Source organism: Argentina silus, assembly GCF_951799395.1.
Source record: "Argentina silus genome assembly, chromosome: 13".
NCBI lineage: Eukaryota > Metazoa > Chordata > Actinopteri > Argentiniformes > Argentinidae > Argentina > Argentina silus.
This window is the reverse complement of record NC_139667.1, coordinates 5,087,745-5,113,830: the sequence shown is the minus strand read 5'-3', so window position 1 is coordinate 5,113,830 and position 26,086 is coordinate 5,087,745. Positions and strand designations below refer to the sequence as shown.

Below are 26,086 nucleotides of genomic sequence, written 5' to 3'. Positions count from 1 at the left end.
AAATTATATCACCTCATAAAATAAACTACTTGTTAATTAATAGACTATGAAAATAGGAAATGTACAATATGCGTACTATTAACCTGGTGACAAAATGAGGGGCGTTAACGGTGATAATTAATAATACATGGGGATGCAATAGATGACTTAATCTATTCATCGATTCCTTCCTTCTATCGAAGAATCGGCAAGCCTGCAGCTCGCTAAAAAATGAGACTGCATGAAGAACATGGTAAAAAATGGCTTTTAAGAGGTCTGTAATAATTGATTAGCATTTAGGTACCTCTGATCCCACAGCCAACGCAGGGGTTGGGGGTGGGGGGGGGCTCCGATTTCAGCCCCTGACGTACTCCCTCCAGGGAGGAAACGGAGCTGCAAACTCAGTTCTGCTCGGCTGCCAGGGTATAGGGCAGAGGGAGAGCCAATCAACGAATCGCGCTGCGCTCTCTTTAAGCCTGACATATCTCCAACAGGAACAAATTGTCCCAACAATCAACATCCGAATCTCCCGTGCGCATCAGGGGTGGAGTGGATATTGCGCGGACGGATTGCACTGGGTTCTGGAACACAACAACAAACAAGTAAAAAATATACAGACACAGAAACGACAAACTCTCGGCATCATTTTGGATACCATCTTTGGGCGGAGGAGTGAGAGCAGACATCATGTCAATATTACCGTCGTTTGGGTTTACTCAGGAGCAAGTCGCCTGCGTCTGTGAGGTGCTGCAACAAGGAGGGAACCTGGAGAGGCTTGGTCGTTTCCTCTGGTCTCTCCCCGCTTGCGACCACCTCCACAAGAATGAGAGCGTACTCAAAGCGAAGGCGGTGGTCGCCTTCCACCGAGGGAACTTCAGAGAGCTCTATAAGATCCTGGAAAGCCATCAGTTTTCCCCTCACAATCATCCCAAGCTGCAGCAGCTTTGGCTGAAAGCGCACTACGTGGAGGCGGAGAAATTGCGCGGCCGGCCACTTGGAGCCGTGGGGAAGTACAGGGTCCGAAGGAAATTCCCTTTGCCCCGCACGATCTGGGACGGCGAGGAGACCAGTTACTGCTTTAAGGAGAAGTCCAGGGGTGTTCTGAGAGAGTGGTACACGCACAATCCCTATCCCTCCCCACGGGAAAAAAGGGAGCTGGCCGAAGCCACGGGACTGACCACTACGCAGGTCAGCAACTGGTTCAAAAACAGACGCCAGAGAGACAGAGCCGCAGAGGCTAAAGAAAGGTATGTTTTGACTACAAAAGTAATACACATTCTGCATATCAACCTAAATAAATTAGTCGGATAACATCAAACCGAACAGTATCGATTTCTTAGAGCTGGATTTTTAAATATATATGTTTTCCACATAAAAACAGTTTTACTGTCTTTAACTGGCATACCCTAATGCCAAAGGGCCTAAATAATGTTCGTGTGGATTTATAGGCCTAACAAGACAATTCAATTGAGTTAAATCTCAAACACTTTTCAGGAAATACCGTGATACTCCAAAACCTATATGCTTCGCTTTAGCTTACTCTCACATTTGACAAGAAATTGACCCATTGGTCCTTATATTAACTTATGCAAATGCTAATGTCATTTCGATAGGTTGGTAATATTTTCTTACATCCAAAGAAAATGCAAACGTACAAATGTTTAGCCAAGGCTATGCTAAGCTACAGGTCACGATTTATTTCAGTGGCCGAGATATGAAATATTTTGACATGGGAAATAAAAGAGTTGGGTGTGATATATTTCGATTATGTTATGTTGCGCATGAAATCTACAATAACACATAATCTGGTGGAATATTCATTGAAAAAACATTTTCTTTCCCATATATTTGTAAAAAGGCCTCAATCTTGTAGCCTAAGCTTATGTCTAAAAAGGCCTCTTAAAGTGCTATGGTGAAAATATCTTTCACATCCACAATATAGCACACAATCGCAGAGACTATCCTACGAGATAGCAAGACTAACATCCTTTTTCTTTGCTGTTTTTACACAACAGGATGGTCAAATTGTTATGAGAAGATTATAAGCCTACAGTCGAGATGTTAAATATTGACCTATATATGTTGACTGTGGGCTATTAGTGTTAATATTGTAAACTCTGAGCTAGGCCACATGAAAGTCGTCCTATCAGTGTTATCATTGTGTATATTTCTTTTAATTTTTCAATATCTTCCCTCCTCAGAGAGAACAGCGAAAATAACAACGCCGGCAACAACAAACAGAACCAGCTGTCTCCCCTCGATGGCGGCAAGTCGCTCATGTCCAGCTCGGAAGATGAATTCTCACCACCGCAAAGCCCCGATCAGAACTCTGTGCTTTTGCTCCAGGGAAACATGAGTCACCCCGGCGCCTCTAGTTACCCTATGTCGGGCCTCGGTGCCGCACAGTCGGTGCATGGAATGCATGGACACCCGCATCAACTCCAAGACTCGCTGCTGGGACCTTTAACATCTAGCCTTGTGGATCTAGGGTCCTAAAGGCTACTTGATTATGTCTTTGAAAAGACTGATAACTATATCAGATTGAGTACATATATGAAATTACACTATGGTACCTTATAACTATAGACTGACTTGTCTGTCGTTAAATTTGGTTAGAACTATAACGCAATTCTTTTATGCGCTTATCCTTATCCTATACCTTCATGCCCGTGAAAAAACAACCAGGCCCCCCTTTTACGAACTCTTAACTCAACGAAACACTTAACTGGACTGCCCATTTGCTTAATTTATGATATTTTGTTAAAATAAAATGTATAGCAACTTCCTGCTATGGAAACTAAGAAGCGGCGTTTTCATTAGAGTCATGATTATTAGTTTCCAATAAAACAAAAGCTTAATATTTGTCTCATGTGTATTTTTTGTATGTCCACTCATTAAAATAGTCGTTAAGTTACATTTTACAGGATTATCCCTAAAAGATAGCATGGCTAAAAAAACATGTAGGTCTATTCGAAATCCAAATGGACTAAATAAAACGTAAAAGTCTACTGCACAGCCAAAATGTATGTAAATTTAATGAAAGGAAAAACAACGCTCGTTATTTATCACTTGACAGGGTAGTACTATTGCTTACTATAGGCATATATGGTAGTACTAATAGCCTACTATAGGCATATAGACTAAGAAACAATGTCTTAAATTAGTCCTATACTACTAACATTTTGTCGTGGTCACATGTCAACGCCAGACCCTATTCGAAAATGAAGACCACTTGAGAGAATTGTCTCTTTGGATGAAACCTATGCCTATAGGCCTAAACTCACGGTTATACTTTTTCGGACAAAATTGACATGCTTGAACTCTCATTATTAGCCTACATTTTACTCAACATTACACTTCACAAGAGGTAAACGCTGAAACCAAAAACATGAAAAATAATCCATAATAACAATACAACTTCCGGATTGGGAATATACTGGCTCCAAAATTCTAATTCAATTAAATAGGCTATGGAGGTATGCGCATAGTAAGGTCGCTTTGTTGATGATATTTAAAGCCGTGTTTTGCCCAAGGCGAAGCCTGGCTCTCGCCCGTGCTCCGTGAGCGCTGTGGATCATTAGGTCTGTGTTGCCGTGTTTACTTTGCTCTCTCCAAGTGTTTGTTCTGTCGGTTCTGGGCCACGGAAAAGCGACACCATCTGCGGAAGGCGCACTCACGCGCGGATCTTTTATCTGTGGTCTGAGGAGAAAAATGCCAATCAATTTACATCGAAAAATAGATGTAATTTCTCTAAAATTGTATTTTCTGGTCCATAAGAAATTTAAAGAAAAAGCCCAACCATTTTCTAAACCTGCATAGTCTGTTATCCTTGTTATGAACTACACTGTACTACGTACTACTACTACTACTACTACTACTACTACTACTAATAATAATAATACTACTTCTAATAATAATAATAATAATAATAATAGTAATAATAATAATAATAATAATAATAATAATAATAATAATAATAATAACAACAACAATACAGTTTGTCTAAAAATAATAATAATACAGTTCGTCTATTAATAATATGCTCATGTTTTGCTTCCTATTATAAGACACAAATACGTCTTATTCTTAGAGACCTGGCATTGAAGCAGGCGACTGTGAATAGGCTAGAGGTTTTCCATTTATACTTTATAGGCCTAGACCAAATATCTGCGTCATATTTTGAAACTTATTTTCTCACTTACACTCAAAAAGATTCTGGTAACAGAGGACACCTCCTACGGAGCCACCCCCTACCCCTTCGGCTCATGTCAGGGTAAATTGTTTTGAACAGAGAGCACCGAGGATTTCCTGAGCATAATCTGAACCAGTTGCTGCTAGCATTAGAGCCTGATTGCGAAGATTGCTCGGGCTATGCCCGGCTATACCAGCGGAACCCTGGGGCAGTCTGCATCTCGGAGGCATTTGTCATTTGGGACTATTTCTAAATCTATCATGACTACGGCGAGTGAATGTTGAGCTCTGAATATTTACCATTCGCAGCTAAACATTTCATATTTTTAATTGATAGGGCTAAGTTAGGCCTACATTTTAAAATGTTTTCCAATAATAGACTTGGACTACTATTCAATGCAATTTGACTATAGTTATGCCTTGGGATTCCCTGTATATAAATTGTATCCGTTAAATCTAAAAAGGCATTTGGACCTCATGTGAACTCGAAAATAAAGCAAGAATCGCTAGATTTACATCAACCCAGTCTCTTTGATTCATCCAGAAGACACAGAAGAGAAGCCTCTCAGTCTATGTTAACGTTTGTGCTATAAAAAGGTTTGCCAGTGACGTGAATGTAGTTTTACACTCTGCAGTCTGCCCACAAACAATGGGCAGCAAACCTTTCATATTCGTCAGAAGGAAAAAAAAATACACTTCTGACAAAATCTACAAGATATCTCACATTTAAGAGAATACGATGTCACGCATTAGCAAATAGGTTCTAGCAAAGTCACCAACGCAGATGTGCATACCTGTTAATCTAGGAACAACGTGTCCGGTAAAGGACGGACACAGAGGAGATTAATAGGCTATGTGCCATATGAGAGTGAAGCCATCAAAGTCACCTTTGCAGGATGTGTAAACAACAGGCTATCTATTCAATCCCTTGCGGAAACTCTGACAAGGCTTTTAATCACACCTGAATCCCACACTTCCAATTCCAAATGAACACACGCTCTGCATTTAGACAGGACGGTCAACACTGACAGACCCACTAATTCTACTGCAGCTGGCCTCTTTTTTAGCTCCAACAAGTGCAGTGAGCATGTGTAAGACTAGGCCTCAGCCTATGGTCTCCTTCATCAATGCTGGATGTGCCATCAGGTCTACGGTAAGCTCACTGGTGCCAGTAACAGCAGCTGCTAATGGCCAGGAGAGTAATCAAAAGGCCATTTTGTTTTTCATGGGCGCAAGCAGTGGCCCTAGCAGTGGCCCTAAATCAGTAGCAGGAAAGGCCTTGTCGAGTGTAAATAAACACCAGGAGTAAATTCAACTACACCATCCCTCAAAAAGTGTGAGAGAAGGTTTTATTTGTCATACTTTGGTGAGCAGGCATGCATTCAGTACCACCAAGTATCCATCTACACAGAGGACAAAAGCAAAGGTAAGGACCTTGCTCTCAGACTGGCTCTCTCAGGTCTAATGGCTGCAGGTAGCCTTACCCCCACATGGGAGCATCGTGTGAGACAATCCCAGGTATCCATAACCACAGGCTGTATGAGGGGTGTGGGCTTGGGGGGGGGGGGGGGGGGGCAGGGGGGTGATGAGGGACAAAAGGTTCTTTTCAGGTCTGCCGCAGGGAGGGGGAGGAAGGAGGGGGGGGGCGGCTTGTGGGGAGATTTCCTTACCAATGATGCATGGATCTGACAACGCTCCAGCTTGGCCAACCCCAGAGGCAGACTAATGCTGTGTGTGTGTGTGTGTGTGTGTGTGTGTGTGTGTGTGTGTGTGTGTGTGTGTGTGTGTGTGTGTGTGTGTGCGAGCTCTATGTCTTTCAAGCTAAAAAAGATACAACAGCATGATACATCCCTGATAACAACATCCCAACATTTGAAACGCTTTGGTGTTGAATGCAAAATTCAGTCAATATTCCTATGCTGTGCAACACTATTGGACAGCTGCTCTCCCTAGTATGCACTGGTAAATGTTGAGTGTGTTGTATGTTGTCAAAATGTATATACTGACAGCAAAAGACAGTCTCCTCAGACAAGCACGGCAGTAGGATGCCGCTGGTACACAGGAAGCTCCTGGTGGCAAAGCTGAAAGAAATATTTATCTCTATCTCCGACTGCTTGAGTGATGCATGACCTGCAGTTCAAAGACAAGGAGGAGCACAGACTCTTGATGATCCCAGACTATTAGGATGTAAGATAGCATGTCTTGTGTCAAATGAAGGGCATGTAGATCATTTGACAAATGGGAATTTTCATATCTTTACAAATAATAAAGGTGGAGGACAAGATGCAACTCGATTCTGATGCCTTTGAAAAAGGGCTTTTTAAAAAGAAATATGCCTGGAAGGCCCAGGCTCATGTAACCCACCCTAACAGAGACAAAGCTCGTCTCTGGTTTCACAGAATCAGATATCGGTATTTTGGGAGCTTAGCAGGAAAAGCGATATCTCGATTTTTTTTTTTCTATATTGAATTTTGAACACAGGAAAGTGACTTCAGTCTGGGATGTTGGAACTGAATATTTCCCCCACTGTCAGCTCTTGTTATCCTGTGCCAATTCAAGTTTGGTTTTTTTTTACAAGTGAACTCATAGTTCTTATAGTCAGTTCTTATCACTATCCTCAGTAATTCTGTGTGTTGTTGTGTTCTCATGTAAACTTGTGTAAGGTGAAACACAAAAGGCTGTGAGAGAAGGTGAGACAAGGGGGTGAGGTGAAAGGGGAATGCGTAACTGAGGGGTGCGTTGTGGCTGCAGTATATATGAGGGGAATGATTCCAAACAAAACTACTAAAGGTCAATGTAATTTTTTCAATGTAAAGGAATCAAGACTCTAGTCGTAGGCACACAATTTAATCTAAATATATGAGAATATAAATATTGTAGAAATAATGAGCGATATTTGTCATAAAACCATCCTTGTTGAACCCACCCAATGGTTAGCTGACAGAGTTAATGTTACCTGGCTGCAGAGCCCCCAGGGGCTTTGGGGCACACACAGACACAACAAGAGGAAGTGGTATAGGATACGCCAGGATAATGAAATCTACCTCACAGTCCCATGAGCCATCACCTCACCTACCCCAGGGGTTCACAAACAGCTCAAGTGACCCCCCATCCCCAAACCACACCCACCACCCCCCACCCCCAGACCCCAGACCCTGCTGCTAAATGCAGTTTGTGTTTGTTTGGGGACACGGGAGTGACAGGTTCCAGAACTCGAGCTGCCATGCTGGTCCCCTCTCCCCTTATCCTTGTACTCGAGCACAGGATAAAATACCCTTGTTGGTTCCTCCAAAAAAATATTTCAGGAAATGAAAGTTGTAACACGATCCTCTGTGTGCCAAACGTCTCCCTGAGCAGGGACAAAAGGCCCAGAGAAATCTGCTCTGGCTATTTTAGCCTGCAGATGATAGAAAGAGAGAGAGAGAGAGAAGAGGGGGAGACAGAGCGACAGAGGAGAAAAGAGAGAGAGAGAGAGAGAGAGAGAGAGAGAGAAAGAGAGAGAGAGAGAGAGAGAGAGAGAGAGGGAGAGACAGAGCGACAGAGGAGAAAAGAGAGAGAGAGAGAGAGAGAGAGAGAGAGAGAGAGAGAGAGAGAGAGAGAGAGAAAGAGAGAGAGAGAGAGAGAGAGAGAGAGACAGAGGAGAAGAGAGAGCAGAGGAGAGGAGAGGAGAGAGAAAGTCAGGGAGAGAGGGGGAAATTAAAGTAAGAGGAGACAGAGTGGGAAAGAGAGAGAGAGAGGGGGGAAGAGAGAGGAGGAGAGGAGAGAGAAAGAAAGGCAGGGATAGAGGGGAAAATTAAAGAAAAAGTAGCCAGAGTGCAAGCATCGAGAAAAGGGTACAGGGTGAGAAAATCAGGCAGTGCACGAGAGTGGGAAAAAGAGAGCCGGAGATAGTAAGGGGGTGGATCGAGGTGAGAAAGAATAGAAATAGGCAGAGAAGAAAAATGAGCACTGTGAGAGAGGGGAGAAACGGACAAAGAGGGGGCTGGGAACTGCTATGAACTCAGAATTACTGGAGCAGCACTCTGAATACGGGACCCCTATCCCACAGATACGCGTGCTCTAAGGAAAATAAACGTCCAAATCCTGTCCAATGTTTCCAGCAAGCCTCTCCTGAGGGAATGCCTTTGTGACTCGTCATTCAGGAGAGGTTCGCTGGTTATGCTCTGGTTATGTGAGACCAGGAGAAAGAGAGAGAGAGAGAGAGAGAGAGAGAGAGAGAGAGAGAGAGAGAGAGAGAAAATGTGTGTGTGTGTTTTATTTCTTTCAAGCAAAAAAAAACAACCGCCTGATACACCCTGATAAGAACATCAAAAGAGAGAGAGAGAGCAGAGATTAATGCATTTCTATTTCTTCTCCTTCCTCCTCCTCATCCGACATGTCCTCCCGTCCACTTCTGTGTTCACCTCTCATTCTTCCTCTCATCCTCTCATCCTCTCATCCCCACGCCTCACAGATGGACTGCGGGCCGTGCAGCCTAGACGGCCTCCCTGTGTAACATCCTACAGCAAGACAAAACTAAAGACAACCATAAGATGTCATTGGTGTCATCCTCAACCTCAGCTGAAGTGATGGATATGGTAGAACTTGATCGGCAACACGATGCACCTCACCAGTAGTCATCAACAGCCAACCCTCCTTGATTGGCACCTGTACCGGCGGTGGGACCGGGAAGGGGTTAAAAAAATGTCCTGGTTGGCCTGTCCCCGCTGAGCTGTGCATTCGCTGCGTGGTGACAGTGGCCCTGGGTAATTACCAGGCTCTCCCTGGGCTACCGCTCCCCCTTAGTGCCACTGTGTGTGGAATGCCAGCTAAGCTCGGTTATTAGGGACGGCACTGCCACTGGACAGGACCCTCCAGACTCCACACCACACACAGCAGCCAGCGTGACTGATAATCACCTTTATAGGGCACTTATGCCACTAATGTTCACTGGCGATATTGAACTGTCTAAGCCAGCAGCCCGTGTCCACTCCTGTATGCACTGCTGCATATTTAAGACCAGCGACTCCTGGCACCAGGGAGGATAGCAAGAAGGAACTGGAGAACACTATCATCATTACCATGCAATCATAGGCTACTCGCTGGTGTGTGTGTGTGTGTGTGTGTGTAGTTGTGTGTGTGTGTGTGTGTGTGTGTGTGTGTGTGTGTGTGTGTGTGTGTGTGTGTGTGTGTGTGTGTGTGTGTGTGTGCGTGCGTGGCAAGAACATACCCTTATAATAGGATGGCAATTGTGAGAAGAACTTACCAGCACATGGGAAGGAATGTTTAGCGTGACTCTAGTTTTCCATAGCCGCGATTATCTTGAGTAGGCCCTAAAGGACGCGAAAATAATGTGACAGTTTGTCGTCATTTTATGCAGAAGGGAATCGGGATTTATATGCGGTTATGAGACAAGCACCGAAGCAGATACGGGTCGATGCGCGCATGCGCAATTGCGAATTGGCCTTATAGTTGTATAGGAGGTTAACTTGAAATAGCCTGAATTTCTCACAAAACAATTAACGTGGCACGTGCACGGACGCGTGGTCATTGGATCTGTCAGGCTGATTCAAAGAGTCAGACGTCTCACCCAGAACTCCACAAAATGACGAATGCTTCAAGTAGACCAACGTCACTTTTCCTCTGCAGCTGTTCTTGGCTCCTCCGGCTTCTGACTCGAAGGTGAAGGTAGGTAAGCTTCACACACTGCTCAACCATACCGCCCTTCTTTGGCCAAGTCATTTATTTATTATAACAACATATCAGACAGTAGGCCTTGACTGTCAGGTTATGTTTGTATTATTGTATTTTCTGCTGACAGGTTGATCAGTTGATCTGAATAAACTATATATGAATAAGTGATATTCATCAGACTAATTTGCTGACCAAAAGCTGAGTTGGCTACAGATAGCTGACAGGAATGGTGGATAGCAGCTGTGAGTGAAGGCAGTCACTTGTGCACAGAGGGATGACATATTGAACAGGGATGTTCTGCTGATGAAACAGTATGCACATTCTGCAGGATCAAGAGGCAGAGGCTCAAGTGTAAGAGAGAGTCCCTCTCCGTCACTCTCTCTTAAGTTTTGGCAGGTTTATAACTATCACCCAAGAGCAGTCTGAGAAAAGCTCAAGGTGCTGAACTTAAACTTGGTGACAGCTGCAGAAACTAGAGACCAAGGAGTTTAAATATAGACCCTCGGAATCCCAACTGGTGCACTTGCACTGCCAACACACTGTCTTAGACATGTATACATTCACACCCTCAACCATATGATAGTTTACAGTCTATATACACTTTCGTACACTGACATTCACTTGTGTACTTATATTGTAGGCCTATACCATTATTACATCAAAACACAAAATGCAAAATGCACTATTCTAGTACACAATTATTCTCAACTATATTGAATTCTTCCATGCATTTTAAACATTACATGCTCATAGACACACATGCTTATTACTGTATGTGCATGCACAAATCCACACAACAGAAAGAGACACAAACAAGGTAGATCTGACTTTCTCTTGTGGGGTATTTTCTGCTCTGGAAAGTCTAGAAGCTGTTTCAACAATCATAGTCAGTGACGGCAGGTGTGGATTTGAGATTTGATATCATGATCAATATGTATAATAGAAGTCTGTGGATTTCTCATGTTTAGTGCTTGTAACTGTTGTTGTTGTTGTTGTTGTTATTGTTGGATTTGTAAAAACGAATCCTGATTCTGATCTCCTTCTAGCTTAGATACAGTTTATTATTTGAGCCCACACATTCCAATGGTCTTCTGTGCCATCTTGTGGCAAAGTTGAGCAGCTGCAAGCTACAATACTGTGTGTGTGTGTGTGTGTGTGTGTGTGTGTGTGTGTGTGTGTGTGTGTGTGTGTGTGTGTGTGTGTGTGTGTGCGGGTGTGTGTGTGTGTGTGCGCGGGTGTGTGTGTGTGTATGCGGGTGTGTGTGTGTGTGTGTGTGTGTGTGTGTGTGTGTGTGTGTGTGTGTGTGTGTGTGTGTGTGTGTGTGTGTGTGTGTGTGTGTGTAACCAGGGCAACTCATGTGACCTGCTGCACTTAAAGGTGAACGTTTATCGAAAGATGGAAATGCAGGGGGTTCCGTGCGTAGTGGTATAGTATTTTAATACAGTCGGCTGCTGTACGGTGCAATACATACATGTTTGTATAAAGGAATAAAAAAACAGTAAGAGAGTGAGGGAGCAAAGACTGTGTTCATAGCAAAACAACTATGTACAACAGACATAGCGTGAAAGTGAGGCTCACTGTCACCTGAGACGCTGCTACCAAAATTAACCAAGTAACAATATATGCCATTTAACTGACGCTTTTATCAAAAGCGACTTATATTGCAGTGAGTGAATGCATTTCAGTATATATGATCCCAGTGGGAATCAAACCCACAACCTAAGTGTTGTTAGCGCCATGCTCTACCAACTGAGCCACAGAAGACCACAATTAATGAGATAACACAGATAACAATTAATGAGACAATGTAGTTACTATGTTCGACATCATGCTCCAAAACATAACAAGATAGCATTGCATAACAATGAATGTGTTTTGATAAATGCGTACAAGCATACAAGTTACTATTTTAGAACAATGAGCAAGCGTGTCCTCTCCGATGACTTTTCCTGGTCTCTGTCTCCATCTAGTGGTCAATAATATTCCCCACTCAGCTTGGTCGCATTCCTCGTCTTTATATTATCCCATGGTTTTGACATTTCAAGGAATCATAGAACGGGAACATGAATTAGCAGTTTAGTTTAGAAATGTTTAGCCTAAAGCCTTTAACATGTGTAATATTATCAAACATGTATGTATTTTAACTTTACACCTTGGTGTGTGACAGCAATGCTGCTTTGGCTGTAAAGAAAAGGAAAGAACACTTGAGCTCTTGTTCATACTGTGCAAAATATGTTTATTGTAGAATTGATCATAATCAGGGAGAGCTCTGAGCTTTAACCTTGTATTGATTATGTTTGATCCAAATGACATACTTGTTGCAGTGAGATTAAACCAGATTAAAGATCAGTTTAAGGATGAGGTCATGCCGGTTACATTTACTGTATATCAGTATATTATATATACATCGTACACACTTATATACTAAAATGTGATAACATAAGTATACCGTGAGCATCCTTTATCTCTGAAAACTGTGTAAATATGATAAAAAAACAAAATAGTATCATTCTTGGCTTGGAGTAAACAATTATCCATCAACACTTAAAGATTCCAACAGCAATCATATAGACTGAAAAGTGTTTCACTTTTCTGGAGGTAAGCTGACCTAGCATGCTTTGTGTATCCCCTGTCAATAGAACCCCCACAATGCATCACAGTCATTTGTGAGATGCGTCTTTTTTCCAAGCCAGCGTGTGTTCTTCCGATCATTTCCTCGTCACGTTTTTTTCTCCATAATTCTACAGAACTTTCACCAGCGCCTGTCAAAACAATGTCCACTTATTGCTAATAATTGTTTGAGTCAGGGAAATTGACAGAGGATCCAAGTTCACATTAGTCTCTTTGTGTGCATAGAAAGTCATCATGATATGGACATTGATTGACTTTACTAGATTCACAGCAGTCAGATAATTGCCTCATATTATTCACATTGTATCTTGTAACAAATGACAGACTGCGAGCGAGGCAGGCAGGCCCAAGCAGACACAGAGTATTGATCTGTCTGAAGCAATGCGAAAAGTACAATCTACAGCATGAAGAGAGGATGATTAAGGGCGGTGGGTAGGCAAATTGAGTTCTTTAAGACAAACTTATACAACACTTAAGGGACTGGAGTCAATGCACTGTTAAAGGCATTCAGGAGGAGTTCAAAATCAGTTCCTGACTGCTTCAATTAAACCAAAGCATTACCAGAGATCTCCAAACCACTGAATAGGCAGCAGTATTAAGAGCCAGTTCATTATCAAGGATAAGTGCCTCTCCATAATCAGTTTTTGATGTAACTTCTGTGTTAACAGTGATAGAAGTAGGGATTATTACATCTGATAGTAATAACCTGCAGGTTTTTTTTATGAAGATTTCTGGTAAAAAATCTTGAAAATACTAGAGATTGGATTGGAGTAAAGTGGTATTGAAATATAAAGAATGCAACTGCAACATGAACCTCACAAATAGTGGGCCCAATTCCCATGTGACCCATTAGGACATGTTGATTAATGCTGCTCTGGGCTCAGTATTTCAAAACTTGTAATCTGGATCAGAATTATCCAGATTATTTTTTTTGCTACTACTCAAAATCAGACAGATAGATCTGATCCTGTATAGCAAAAAACAATTCTGATCATTCTGATCCAGATTAAACATTTTTGGAATACTGGGCCGTTTGTTTCCTTCACAGTCTGAATAGTGTAACCCGAACATTCAGTTGCGCGCGCGCGCGCGCACACACACACACACACACACACACACACACACACACACACACACACACACACTGCGCGCGCGCGCACACACACACACACACACACACACACACACACACACACTGTCCACCCGTGGGTCAAACAAGTCATGTGCCACACACCTCCATCCATTGCTGAAATACTGTAGTGGAGTCTGCGCTACTCTACTCCAAACCAGAGGATTAGCAGGGTTGTTTCATGCATATATGGTGAAATTGAGAAGAAAACAACATAATACTCACTTTACTCAAAGTTAATTTGATTTAGTAACAGATAGGCATAAAAACAGCATCGTCAACAGTCACAAGAAACATTGCTATACTTTAGTTCAGGCTAATAATTATCGCACAGGGCCCTGATATTCATGGCGAAAGGAATAATAGCATGGTGCTCAAATTGCCACATTATTTTCTCAACACTGAAATGATTCATTTAACAAAAATGGTTTAGCTACCAAACGATTGTTTACGACGACATTTTGTCAAGAATTGCAAAGAGCGTACGGATATGCCAGAGGTTTGACTATGTAGGCGGTTCTTCAAGTGGGGCTTGCGCTGCCTCTGTCCAAGGTGCTGAAAAGGCTCTGCGCCGCCCGCGTTCACGCTTCATCCTTAACGCCGTTGCTCAAACCAAGGAGGCGCTGCGGTGAAATACGATCAAGGCCACCGTGTTACACACGTCTTTGAGCAAAAACGTGTTATTGTTTCTGTATTTATTTGATTTACTTTGTGTTAAATGGTTTGTCTTTAATAATGATGTTGTGCGTGGCGGACATAGGTAAATCAGTTCACGCATTAGGCTCAAGACAGTTTGTTAAGATAAATATTATTACAGCTTTGGGGCATTGTGGGTAGTATGAGAGAAGATATTATATTTGATCTATTGTATCCTAGGCCTATTTGATCGGCCACAGTATATTTCTGAACGCCATAATGTAGGCTATGCTAATGGATTACAACTTTAAATGTATGAACAATTCATTCCCACTACTTATGCCTACATGCTCTAGAAAAAGGCTTCCTAAAGGGTTATTCAGCTGTATCTGTGGAACAACCCTTTTCATGTAAAACCCTCTGTGGAAAGGCTTCTACATGGATCTCCCACAGGGACAGCCGATGAACCATTTTGGTTCTGAGTAACCTTTTTTTCTAAGTGTGTGTGTACGCTTCATGAAAGCTTGGTCTCCTGTCAGCAGGAGTATCACCCAATCTCACCACCAGAGGTCATCCTTAGCATTCTCAATATCTACTGTGAACAGTTGAAGCCTATTCATGCAATTTCTTGTCTATAATAGGCCTGTGTCCAATGTGTAGCCTATAAACTTGAATACAGAATAAACTAATTGTGAATTGCTTTTGAAGAAACAATGACCCGTCAAGAAAAAACATCAATAAAACAAGTTACGAGACCAACACAAATAAACATATTGGACTAGGCCTAACTACAGGGAAGCAATTTAGAAAACATTTGGGATTTATTCATTTTGAAATAGAGGTATTGATAGTTGGCTATATTCCTGGTGAATGTAGACCTACTGCTTTCGCTGAATGAACGGGCAGGAATAGACTCCTTGTATAGACTCCCCGACTCCAGCCGATAACACAGTAAGTTCATATAGGCAAGATATCTCATCTAAAATTGTGAAATTCAAACTAAGAAGAACAAAACAATAGATTTTAACTAACAGACGTTTGGCAGAGACAAGTTCGCGAAGAGAGAGTGCTCAAATGAAAAGAACATATAGTGGCAAAGAGACAGGACAGGAGAGGGTGCAGCGTGATGCATAGGCAGTAGGGGCTCCTCCTTGGGAGCTTCGCTAATCAAGAGGGCCGAGGACAAGGCTCTTAAATGCACTTATGTTTCTCCGTCATTCAATGGCCTCACCCGCTTTAGAGAGCAGGAAATAAACTCTAGAGGTGAATGGTCGACTCCATGGAAAGTTGTTTCGATATTCATGTTTGGGAAAAAGAAATATTTTGGCAATTTTCGTAGCATGATAACAACAACATCCACAACCACAACAACAACAACAACGATAAGATAGGCCTATAATGTATAGGCCTACAACATGTACAACAATAACCATAATCTTTTTTATTAATATGTAAAACGTCATTGATAACAACAACAACAACAACATAATAATAATAATAATAATAATAATAATAACAGTAATAACACTAACTAACAATAATAATAATAATAATAATAATAATAACAACAATAATAATAATATAATTACTGTTATGATCAATAGTGTATTATTATTATTATTATGATTATTGTTGTTTTTATTGTTATTGTTGTTGTGCCTGTATTAAATAATTGAAAATAATGATTATATAATGATAATAGTAACATCATATAGTGCATAATAAAAATGGTACATGAAGTTACCTTACCTGTGTAATAACGCTGTAGTAAAATACATTGTTACGTTAGAACGTGCATATGCTAAGCAAACTAATGTAGCTTACTATTTAACAGTTGGTTAATGTTGGTAGCCCACACACACACGCACACACGCACACACGCACACACACACACACACACACACACACACACACACACACACACACACACACACACACACACACACAGGGCCCATACATTCATCATACACCGTAACCCATCTACATGTAATCGCTTTTCTGTAGAGCTAGGCCTATGTGAACAATCAAATTAGAAATAGAAAAAGGTGTATCTGGAGTCATACTGTAATACAAAATAATAAAGCAACAGTTGAGTACATTTTGGAAAAGCATTCAAAAAATATTAGGCCTGCGGCTTTTGAGTTGGAGACTATTGTTACTACACCGGAACGATATCTTGCTATCACCGGTGAAGCAAATGTTAATAAATTATAAACTTAATATAACAGTAACTGTTACACTGAAAAAGTAAAAGACCAGTGCATCATATATGTATAGGCTTTTGTTGTGCTAGGTGGTTGTCTATCTGACCAGACACTATCATGTCGCAGCTGCGGGAGACGTGGCCCACTAGTGCTGACACCAGCTCGTATCATATCGTGTCTCGCTGCTGAACTGCTTTGACAGATTCGATCACAATAAAGACGTATAGCCAAACAGTCGTAGCCTATAACAGAATCATGATTAATGTTCAGGAGATAGACACCGTTTTGTCAAATTAAGAAATGCTTTTATGTTGTGTACTCATAAAAAAAAACATAGCCTATATACGGATATCTTGTTCCAAGAAACCAAGATAGGCGCAAATGTAAACAATGGTGTCTTAGAAATTGCCCCGATTTAGGCTACTTATCTATAAAACGTCCTAATATTGAGAAAATGCCTATTCCTCATTATTCTTCAAATGTGCCATGTTTATTGGGGCACAATTAATGTATTATGACTGGTACAAACGTACAAGTCAGAAAACAGTCAATCAATTGGTAATTAAATCCTTTTAATCGCCCAACTCACGAGTTCGCATTGTAGCAGCTGCCTAACACACACACACACACACACACACACACACATACACACACACACACGCACGCACACACACTTCACAAAAGTTCTGATTTCCGTACCCCTGGCAGACTACCCTGACAGCAGTTCTTTCTTTGAAGGGAGACCCGTAGTTGCTTCCCCTCACAAAACATTGGGAGCGCCCCTTTGTTCGCGCGGGGACCGTAGACCTCATCATTAGCGCTGATTACCGCTGACCAGTTTGACAACCTTATTGACTGCTAAATAGACTTTTTCATGTATTCCCCCTGGTCGCCCTTGTTTTCAATAGAAACGGAAATATTCAGCCATTTTGTCCCCATGATTTGAAAGAAACTCAAAGCCCCCCTTTCCTTCCCCTCACTTGCTTCCTCTCTCTTTATATCCAGAAAACGAAAAACTGCATTGGCTTCTGTGTTGTTCCAGCTGAAAGACGTTTTGAAAATACAGCTTGTCCCTTTCAATCGCTACTGTAATTAATTGCAAATTGGAGGAAACTCCAGGTGTTAGTCCCAAACCAGAACTCTGGAGCAGTTGAAAAAAACAGTACTTCTGTGTTCCATGGTTGGTTTACGTTGCTCATTTAATCTGACCTCCTCTAGGCTAATAGCACGCCCAAAGTGATATTGAGCATTTGGCCTACAGCATTATTTCGCTCTTGTTTACGTGCCCCCATGGTGAATGTATTATAGGCGAAGGTTGATCATAAACACCAATCTTAGCTACATATTTTAGGCGTACCATTCCCCATGCGACTACATGTCTTGCAACCTTGCACATTTAGTGGCACTGCAATGCTCCCTTAGCTGTAGGCCTGGTTCGTGTATTCTGCATCATCCTGAATACATCTGAATAAAGGAAAATGTAAACATAAATGTTTGTGACATATAGGCCAATTTTGTATGCCTTCTGTATGTATTTCATGGGAATCATCGGCCTACATTATCAAACATTCGTTTCTCAAAAAACAAAACGTGTTTTAGAGCCAAGGGATATCTGAAGAGCATCCCAATAAATTATCGGAAATATTTCCGCACGTTACCGATGCTGTAACGATTAAACCGATGGCCTGTCTACACTATGCATGGGCCAATTCCCTCACACGTTTACTGTTAAAGGACCTTTATAACAACACTTTCGAAATAGGCATTTCTGCTCTTCTGTCAGCCGAGAGTGCATTTCATATTCTGGTGTTCTTCCTATTTGTTTTTACTCCGGTAGACCATCTCCTTTTGTGAGCCGGCCTCTCTCTGACCTCTCGCTGTCATGCCGCATTACATGACGCGAAGCATGTTGGCCAATTACGTCGGAAACGTGTCAAGGGACATAGCGTGGCATTATAAACAGGAAACACATTTTTCTCAGTCTACATTTTCTCAATCTACATATCTAAGGTAAAATATGCGATTGAACATGTCTAAGATACAAACTCAGACGTTTTACACCGCTTCACCAGTTCAAATGCAGAGCCAAATGATACAGTACAAAATCTCATTTCCCACCAGGCCTCAGAGTATGCCGATATTTCTAATGGCGTTTTATCGAGCTAATAGTGAAATAGTGAAATAGTTATAGATCATATCCCTATATAAAATGTCCTCCCACCATGCAGCCCCAAAATAAACATCATTATTTAGGCTACATATTTACTCGATAACCAATCAAAGAATGAAAAAGACTAGTGTTGTGTTCTTTTGATCAACAATTATTTTATTAAGTTATCTTTACCTTTTTTTTCTTCTTTTTTTTTTTTACTGAAACACATGTTCACTAAAGCGCACATGCTCAACGGGTTCACCTGTGCACAAGGTAAATACTAAAAACACCAAGCAAATGAATATCAAATTCTAACAGCCAATCATTTAAATAGGTAAATAAACATTATTTATAAAACTTTAAAAGTAAAGTAAAAATATGACGGCGTCTTTTCAACATGAAATACCCACAGAAAATAGCAGGTTAGGCGCTCGACTGTCTTCTCCTTTTTCCTTATTTTTTTAGTATCATCTTGAGGCATTTGTTTATTAGTCCTCCCTAAAAAAGGGATCGTGAATATGAATATGATTTCTCTTTATGTTTTCTTCCCGCTTGTATTATTAGGTTCAGTCATCCATAGTGGCAAAACGAAAACAAAATGAAAGTAGCCTATAGCTTTAAGACAGGGCATTCCGTCAGATTCTTCATGTTTTGGCAGCCTTCAAAGAAGAACAGTTTCTTTAAATTCAAACGCAGGCACTATGACTGTTTTTATTAGATTGTCTTTCAGGATCCCCTTCATTTATTTCCTGTTAATTTATCCTCTTCCTCGGGACTGCGTCGTGCGCCATTAGATGTCACATTCGCTGTCGCTGGAAGTGATAGAGATTGCCGAGGTGGCGGCTTTGCTTGACAAACTTGCCTCGGGACTGGAGGCGGGACCGAGCCGATCGACGGTTCCTTCATCATCCGCCAAAGACCGAACCGAGCCTTGGGACATGCCTTGCTGTTGTAGCCTAAACACACAAATATAGGGCAAACTCAAATCAAAACTCCAATGGTTCTGTAATGATATCAAATTGAAACACTGTATCAGAGTCATGCATCAGATATTGATGCATGATATTGATGGGCGATAAGCACGCACATAGCCTACAAATGACCCTAGTGCATGTACACTTGTAGTTGTAGGCCTCATGGAAGAATGAGGATCCTTATCATACATTGTCAAGCGTGCCTCAGCTGTAATAGTAAATCTTTTTTTTTTGTTTATGTTGTTTTACCTTGAGCAGGATGCTCAATTGAGATCAGTAATTGTTTCGCAGATATTAGTAGATCACGCTATTGTTGTCTCTTCTGTATCTTTAAGCAACGTTAGGACGTTAAGAGACATATTAGATAAATAATTAGGTTACGTTTGTTATTGAATGATGTTGAAGGCATAGGACTGACAGTTGTCAAAACAAACAAAATGCATTGCGGCAAAGGGATAATCTGAGTGGTGTTGAATGACCAGTTTTACACTGGAATCGCATCACAGACAGACAGTGATTTAAGGTACAGTATTGTATTTAGACTTCGTAGTTTAATTGTGGCCAAATCATATTTCTGGTAGCTATTCTTGACAGATCTACAGAGTTGATATTGATCAAATTCTAGTTAACACAGTGGAATTTGCCATGAATTTGCTGCATTCGAAATGGTTCGTTCGTGTCCTTTCAGTTAGGAATAGGCTATTCATGAAACATTTTAATGTAGCCTACACCATGGGTTATTTGCATATTTTGACCATGCTTAATTTCGATCAAGATTTCATTGTCAAATTCAAACAATATTTCACTGAGATTATTTTGCCCACACAAAATTGCTCAGATTGAATAAACAGCGTGTACTTTCGATCTCGATTGTCTGAGAGATGTTAAAGAATGAAACAATAATTGCTGTAGTGTAATCACAGATCATCGTTAACGGAATCGTGACACAAAGGCTATAGAATCCAGCGTACATACCTATTTTTCGCAGCCGCCGCTCTATCCCTTTGTCTACGGTTTTTGAACCAGTTTCCCACTTGTGTGGGAGTAAGTCCAGTAGCCTGTGCAAGCTCCCTCTTTTTGCTAGGGTTCGGGTAAGGGTCCTGCAAGTACCATTCTCTTAACAAATGCCGGGTTCTCTCCTTGAAGCAGTGGGTTTTTTGCTCCCCGTCCCATATCGTTCTGGGTAGAGGGAACTTCTTCCGCACCCTGTATTTGTCCACTGGCCCTAGCGGGCGGCCCCGCAGCTTCTCTGCCTCCTGGTAGTGCGCCTCCAGCCACAGGGCCTGCAGTTTTGTGTGAGACTCTTTGGTGAACTTGTGGTTCTCCAGAATGTGGTAGAGTTCACGGAAATTCGCGGTATGGAAGGCGACGATGGCCCGCGCCCTCAGCACCGACTCATTCTTGTTGAGGACCTCGCAGGCTGCTGGGGCGACGGGCAGAGACCAGAGGAAGCGACCGAGGCGCTCAATGTCCCCGCTCTCTTCTAGAGTCTCGCAAACCCCCGCAACCTGCTGGGGGCTAAAATTTAAGATAGGCAGCTGAAACATGGAGGCTTCTCTTTTCCCCTCCGTCTCTCTCTCTCACTCACTCTCCCCTCTCTCGCGTACCCTTCTATCCCTCTCGCTCTCTGGGAGTCGAATCCAGACAAAAAGGCAATCCCAAAGTTAACAGATCAACCGTTAAAAACACGGAGGAACGATGCCCTCTGGCTGACTACTGCAGCCTCGGCTGGTGAACTTGGTAGGTTGAAAGTACAAGAGTATACAAACTGGACTCGAGATGTATTTTGAAGGGGGAAAAGACAGTCAGCCCCTCTGCTGATTTTCTATTGGACTTGGCAGATTGGTTGCGTGGTTGCCATGGATGCCCGTCAATCACTGTCAAGTTTACCAATCACGCGGAAAGGAGCGCCAAGAGATTTCAGCACCTCCCAGTGCTCGACAGCGCCTTTTTAAAATGTAAACATTTTGACCTTTGCTTTTTGTTTTACAACATTTAATGGCCTTCCATGTTTTCCTACACCCTCTCCTTTGTATGCTACGGCTGTGAAGAAGAAAAGCAACGATTCAATTCAAACGCAATACGCACACAAACGTTTAGCCTTGACGTCTTTCTTTGGAAAATAACTTATCAGCCTACGACGCTACCGATGTTCAAGTGTCGTTTTTTTAAATCTTGAAGATAGAGTAAAAAGATAACGATGGCTCAGAAATAACAGCATTGGATCATTGTGAATGACTGTTTAATGCACGCAAATAATCCTTGCCTACTCATCCACACTAAATAAAACCATAGCCTATAAGAACATGTCACTATGTCTACAAATGAAATGCAATACAAAAGCAACAACTGGGCTGCGTCTCAAAGACATGTCTTGCTGATAATGTAGGCTACGAAGACGACATATTCATGTTTAGCCTATTTGAATAGAGTCAGATTTTGGAGAGACACTATAGTCTAATGTTAGTCTATATATAACCCTGTTTTGATACAATAAAAATCACTACAATATATGTTTATATAACAAGAGACTATGAATGACAAAAAAAACGGAATTGTGTATACAAACTACCATGCCACTGCCGGGCTACTCGGATTTAGTATCAGACACACTCCGTTTTGTGCACGGGCTGATTTAGTAAATAAGAAGGCGGATAGATAGCGCAGATGGTTTGAAGTGTCGGGTCAGATTATTTCATGGCTGGCTACAGTGGTAAAGTTCATTCTGACGGAAAAGCCTGATATTATTTTCACAGATTCACACACACGCACGCACGCACGCACGCACACACACACACACACACACACACACACACACACACACACACACACACACACACACACACACACGCACGCACGCACGCACGCACACACACACACACACACACACACACACACACACACACACACACACACACACAGACAGTTCAACTGAATCCCCTTCGGGCTCTTTTTGCATGAATTATGGGGAAGCTCATGGCGCGGGGTTATGAAACTGCCTGCCTTCTGCGCGAGAAGCTGTTCATTCTCATGCTGAGCGCTTGACTATTTGGAGAGGTACAAACTATATTTTTATGTTCTCTGCGTGCTGTACCTCCAAAATGATGCCGAATGTTTATCTTCTACTCCTTATTCAAAATATGAACATATTTCATGTTTACTCATTTTGAGTAAAATGCTTGATATCAGCCTATCAAAGTGGATAAAGGTGTTAAGCAGATGCAGTAGGCTACAGCGAAAAGCAGCAAATTCGCCATTAAGGTGATATACAGATTTTTTTCTCACGAATGTTGCAGATAACCAGATACGCTACACGAGAGCAGTAGACAGATTAAGACGATTAAAGTTATATTCGTAATTCCATATTATTACAGATTTAGCACCCGATTGGTGAATAGCTGTAAATAAAGGATAAGGCCTCCAGAAGGAGACGGACCATGGGAGAACAGTAATTGCGAAGATGACTGACAAGGTGCTGGTTTGAAAAATTCATGCTTGTAAATATTTCATTCCGTAGGCCTATCCTAACCTAAATTTACAAGGACATTTACTTTTTCTAGGAAGAGCGCATCAATAAAAGATAGTGACATTTTGGATATCATAAACGGAGGTCTGTCAATAGACAATATAGGGCTATGTCCGTGGAATAGTAAGCAACCCTGTCGTGACGTCTGAGGTAAGGCCGGGCTATAAATTGAACATTACACCTCTGATAAGTTGTTATTACTTAGGACATTAATTAAAGCATGTATGATAAAAGCCCTCGAGGGAAAATAGATGGGAGAAAAGCATTTTCATGAGGTATATAAGCCTGTAGGCTAGCCATAAGGCTAAATTGAATACAATTTAATAGTGAATTCCCAAATTCAGGCAGCTTTTGAATTTCAAGTATCATGTTGTTGTCCTGTGTGACTGTTAATATGAAATGAGAAATACTTTAGACTCGATTTGACTAGCCTATTAAATTAAACCTTTAATTTAAGAAAAATACAATGAACAATTAACTGCCAACGCAAGTAAACAATCTTATTTATCATAGAAAATACAGGATTGGCCTATAGTGAGCATATTACAATTACCATACACTGGTATGGAAACCTGTGCCAGAAGACGGTATCCTGACACCGATATCTCCAGACATTCACGAACTCAACCACACAAAACACAGACAGTGGATCTCATACAAAGACTTCTGTTCTGGCTATGTTTTCTTTGTTCGTTTGCTTCATAGATCCCACAGCCACCCAGCCCTACCAAACACAAGCGGAATCGTTGGGCCACTGTCTGTTTGTTCAAACAAATTGGAGCGTTTTTCTGTTCTTCCACCACCTCTATTTTGAGATGGATTATTGCGCTATTGTAAGCCATAAAAGTCTGAGGCTTTCCTTCCCTCATGTGGCTTATAATACATGATTTAATTAATCACTTAATCACATCCCCCGTTTTATGATAAGAAATATTGCCAGTGCCAGCTCTGTGTTGTTCAAATTAGGCTTATTCTCATCAGGGTAAAATACACAAGAACAGATGTCACATCTAACACAATAAAACACACACACACACACACACACACACACACACACACACACACACACACACACACACACACACACACACACACACTAGTCACATTTAACACAATAAAACACATACACACACACACACACACACACACACACACACACACACACACACACACACACACACACACACAAACACATTCCCAGTCATCACCTGTGATGGGTTCAGATGACTAGTAACATTCCCTCTTTCTTTAACGAGACAGTAGCACAGACTACAGTCCTATTAAGAAGAAAGGAGAGGTTCTAATACGAGGATATACTAGTACTGTATCTGCCCTGTGTGTTCATTCTAATACGAGGATATACTAGTACTGTATCTGCCCTGTGTGTTCATTCTAATACCAGGATATACTAGTACTGTATCTGCCCTGTGTGTTCATTCTAATACCAGGATATACTAGTACTGTATCTGCCCTGTGTGCTCATTCTAATACCAGGATATACTAGTACTGTATCTGCCCTGTGTGTTCATTCTAATACCAGGATATACTAGTACTGTATCTGCCCTGTGTGCTCATTCTAATACCAGGATATACTAGTACTGTATCTGCCCTGTGTGTTCATTCTAATACCAGGATATACTAGTACTGTATCTGCACTGTGTGCTCATTCTAATACCAGGATATACTAGTACTGTATCTGCCCTGTGTGCTCATTCTAATACCAGGATATACTAGTACTGTATCTGCCCTGTGTGTTCATTCTAATACCAGGATATACTAGTACTGTATCTGCCCTGTGTGTTCATTCTAATACCAGGATATACTAGTACTGTATCTGCCCTGTGTGCTCATTCTAATACCAGGATATACTAGTACTGTATCTGCCCTGTGTGTTCATTCTAATACCAGGATATACTAGTACTGTATCTGCCCTGTGTGCTCATTCTAATACCAGGATATACTAGTACTGTATCTGCCCTGTGTGTTCATTCTAATACCAGGATATACTAGTACTGTATCTGCCCTGTGTGTTCATTCCTGACATAAATGGAAAGGCAGGATAGTGTGTTAGAGAGGTAGACGCCCCAACTGATACAGAACCAGACCAAAAAAAGGTGTACGGCTAAATGAATGAATAGAATATTGAGACGCCGCAGAGTGAGACTGGCGCAGGCAGCCACAGACTAATGCTGTTCATTTTTCTCAATTTGCCATAAGATACGAGATACATTTACTTTGAGTCATCAGCATGGAGCTGGGTCGCAGCTCGCCCAGGGCGGCAGGGAGGGAAGGAGAGGGGAGCGGTTACATGTGAACAGGCTGGAAATGACCCAGATTCCCTCGGATCAGTCGAGCAGACGAGACGGTACAAGAGTCCGTCACCAACACCCATCATGCCACTGTCCCATACAGGACTACCTCCGTCGTTAACCAGGCTCCAACTGCTCTACCCCCCCCCCTCCCCCCTCCCACACACACACACACACACACACACACACACACACACACACACACACACACACACACACACACCACACACACACACACACACACACACACACACACACACACACACCACACACACACACACACACACCACACACACACACACACACACACACACACACACACACACACACACACACACCATTACTACCCATCATTGCCTCTCCTCATACCTCATATGCATATGCACAAAGGCATGCACGCACGCACGCACAAGCATACAAGCATACACAGGGACATTCACTCACACAGCGATAGACACATAAAACCAGATTCATTACAATGAATGTGTACCCCCAGTGCAACCATGCTACTGTGTCCTATGACCTGTGTCTAAAGGGCGTGAACCGCGTGAGCCCTGCGTTCCAAACAGCCAAACAGCATCAGCGTATCATGGCCGGCAGTCACACGGGGTCACACATAGCCGTGCTGTGTGTTCTCGAAGTTGCCTGAGGCATGTAACCACTCTTGCTTGCCAAACACTGC

General features: G+C 41.9%; 2 protein-coding genes across 2 annotated transcripts; one reads left to right on the top strand and one right to left on the bottom strand.

Annotated features, from left to right (window-relative positions):
• Positions 1–493: 493 nt before the first annotated feature.
• Positions 494–2,837, top strand: LOC310814387 (homeobox protein six1b). The gene is made up of 2 exons (XM_083683779.1): positions 494–1,226; positions 2,181–2,837. The coding sequence occupies exons 1-2, from the start codon at positions 667–669 to the stop codon at positions 2,473–2,475; spliced, it is 855 nt and encodes a 284-aa protein (XP_083539905.1). The 5' UTR covers positions 494–666; the 3' UTR covers positions 2,476–2,837.
• A 16,548-nt stretch (positions 2,838–19,385) lies between these two features.
• Positions 19,386–21,116, bottom strand: six6a (SIX homeobox 6a; the record flags this gene model as incomplete). The annotated part of the gene is made up of 2 exons (XM_083683674.1): positions 19,386–19,551; positions 20,545–21,116. The coding sequence occupies 2 exons, from the start codon at positions 21,114–21,116 to the stop codon at positions 19,386–19,388; spliced, it is 738 nt and encodes a 245-aa protein (XP_083539800.1).
• Between the last annotated feature and the right edge of the window lie 4,970 nt (positions 21,117–26,086).

Bases quoted from the DNA above. Each gene is read 5' to 3' on its own strand.
- LOC310814387 (XM_083683779.1), top strand. From the start codon at position 667: ATGTCAATATTACCGTCGTTTGGGTTTACTCAGGAGCAAGTCGCCTGC. The intron at 1,227-2,180 runs GTATGTTTTGAC...TTCCCTCCTCAG, and splicing joins GCCGCAGAGGCTAAAGAAAG to AGAGAACAGCGAAAATAACA.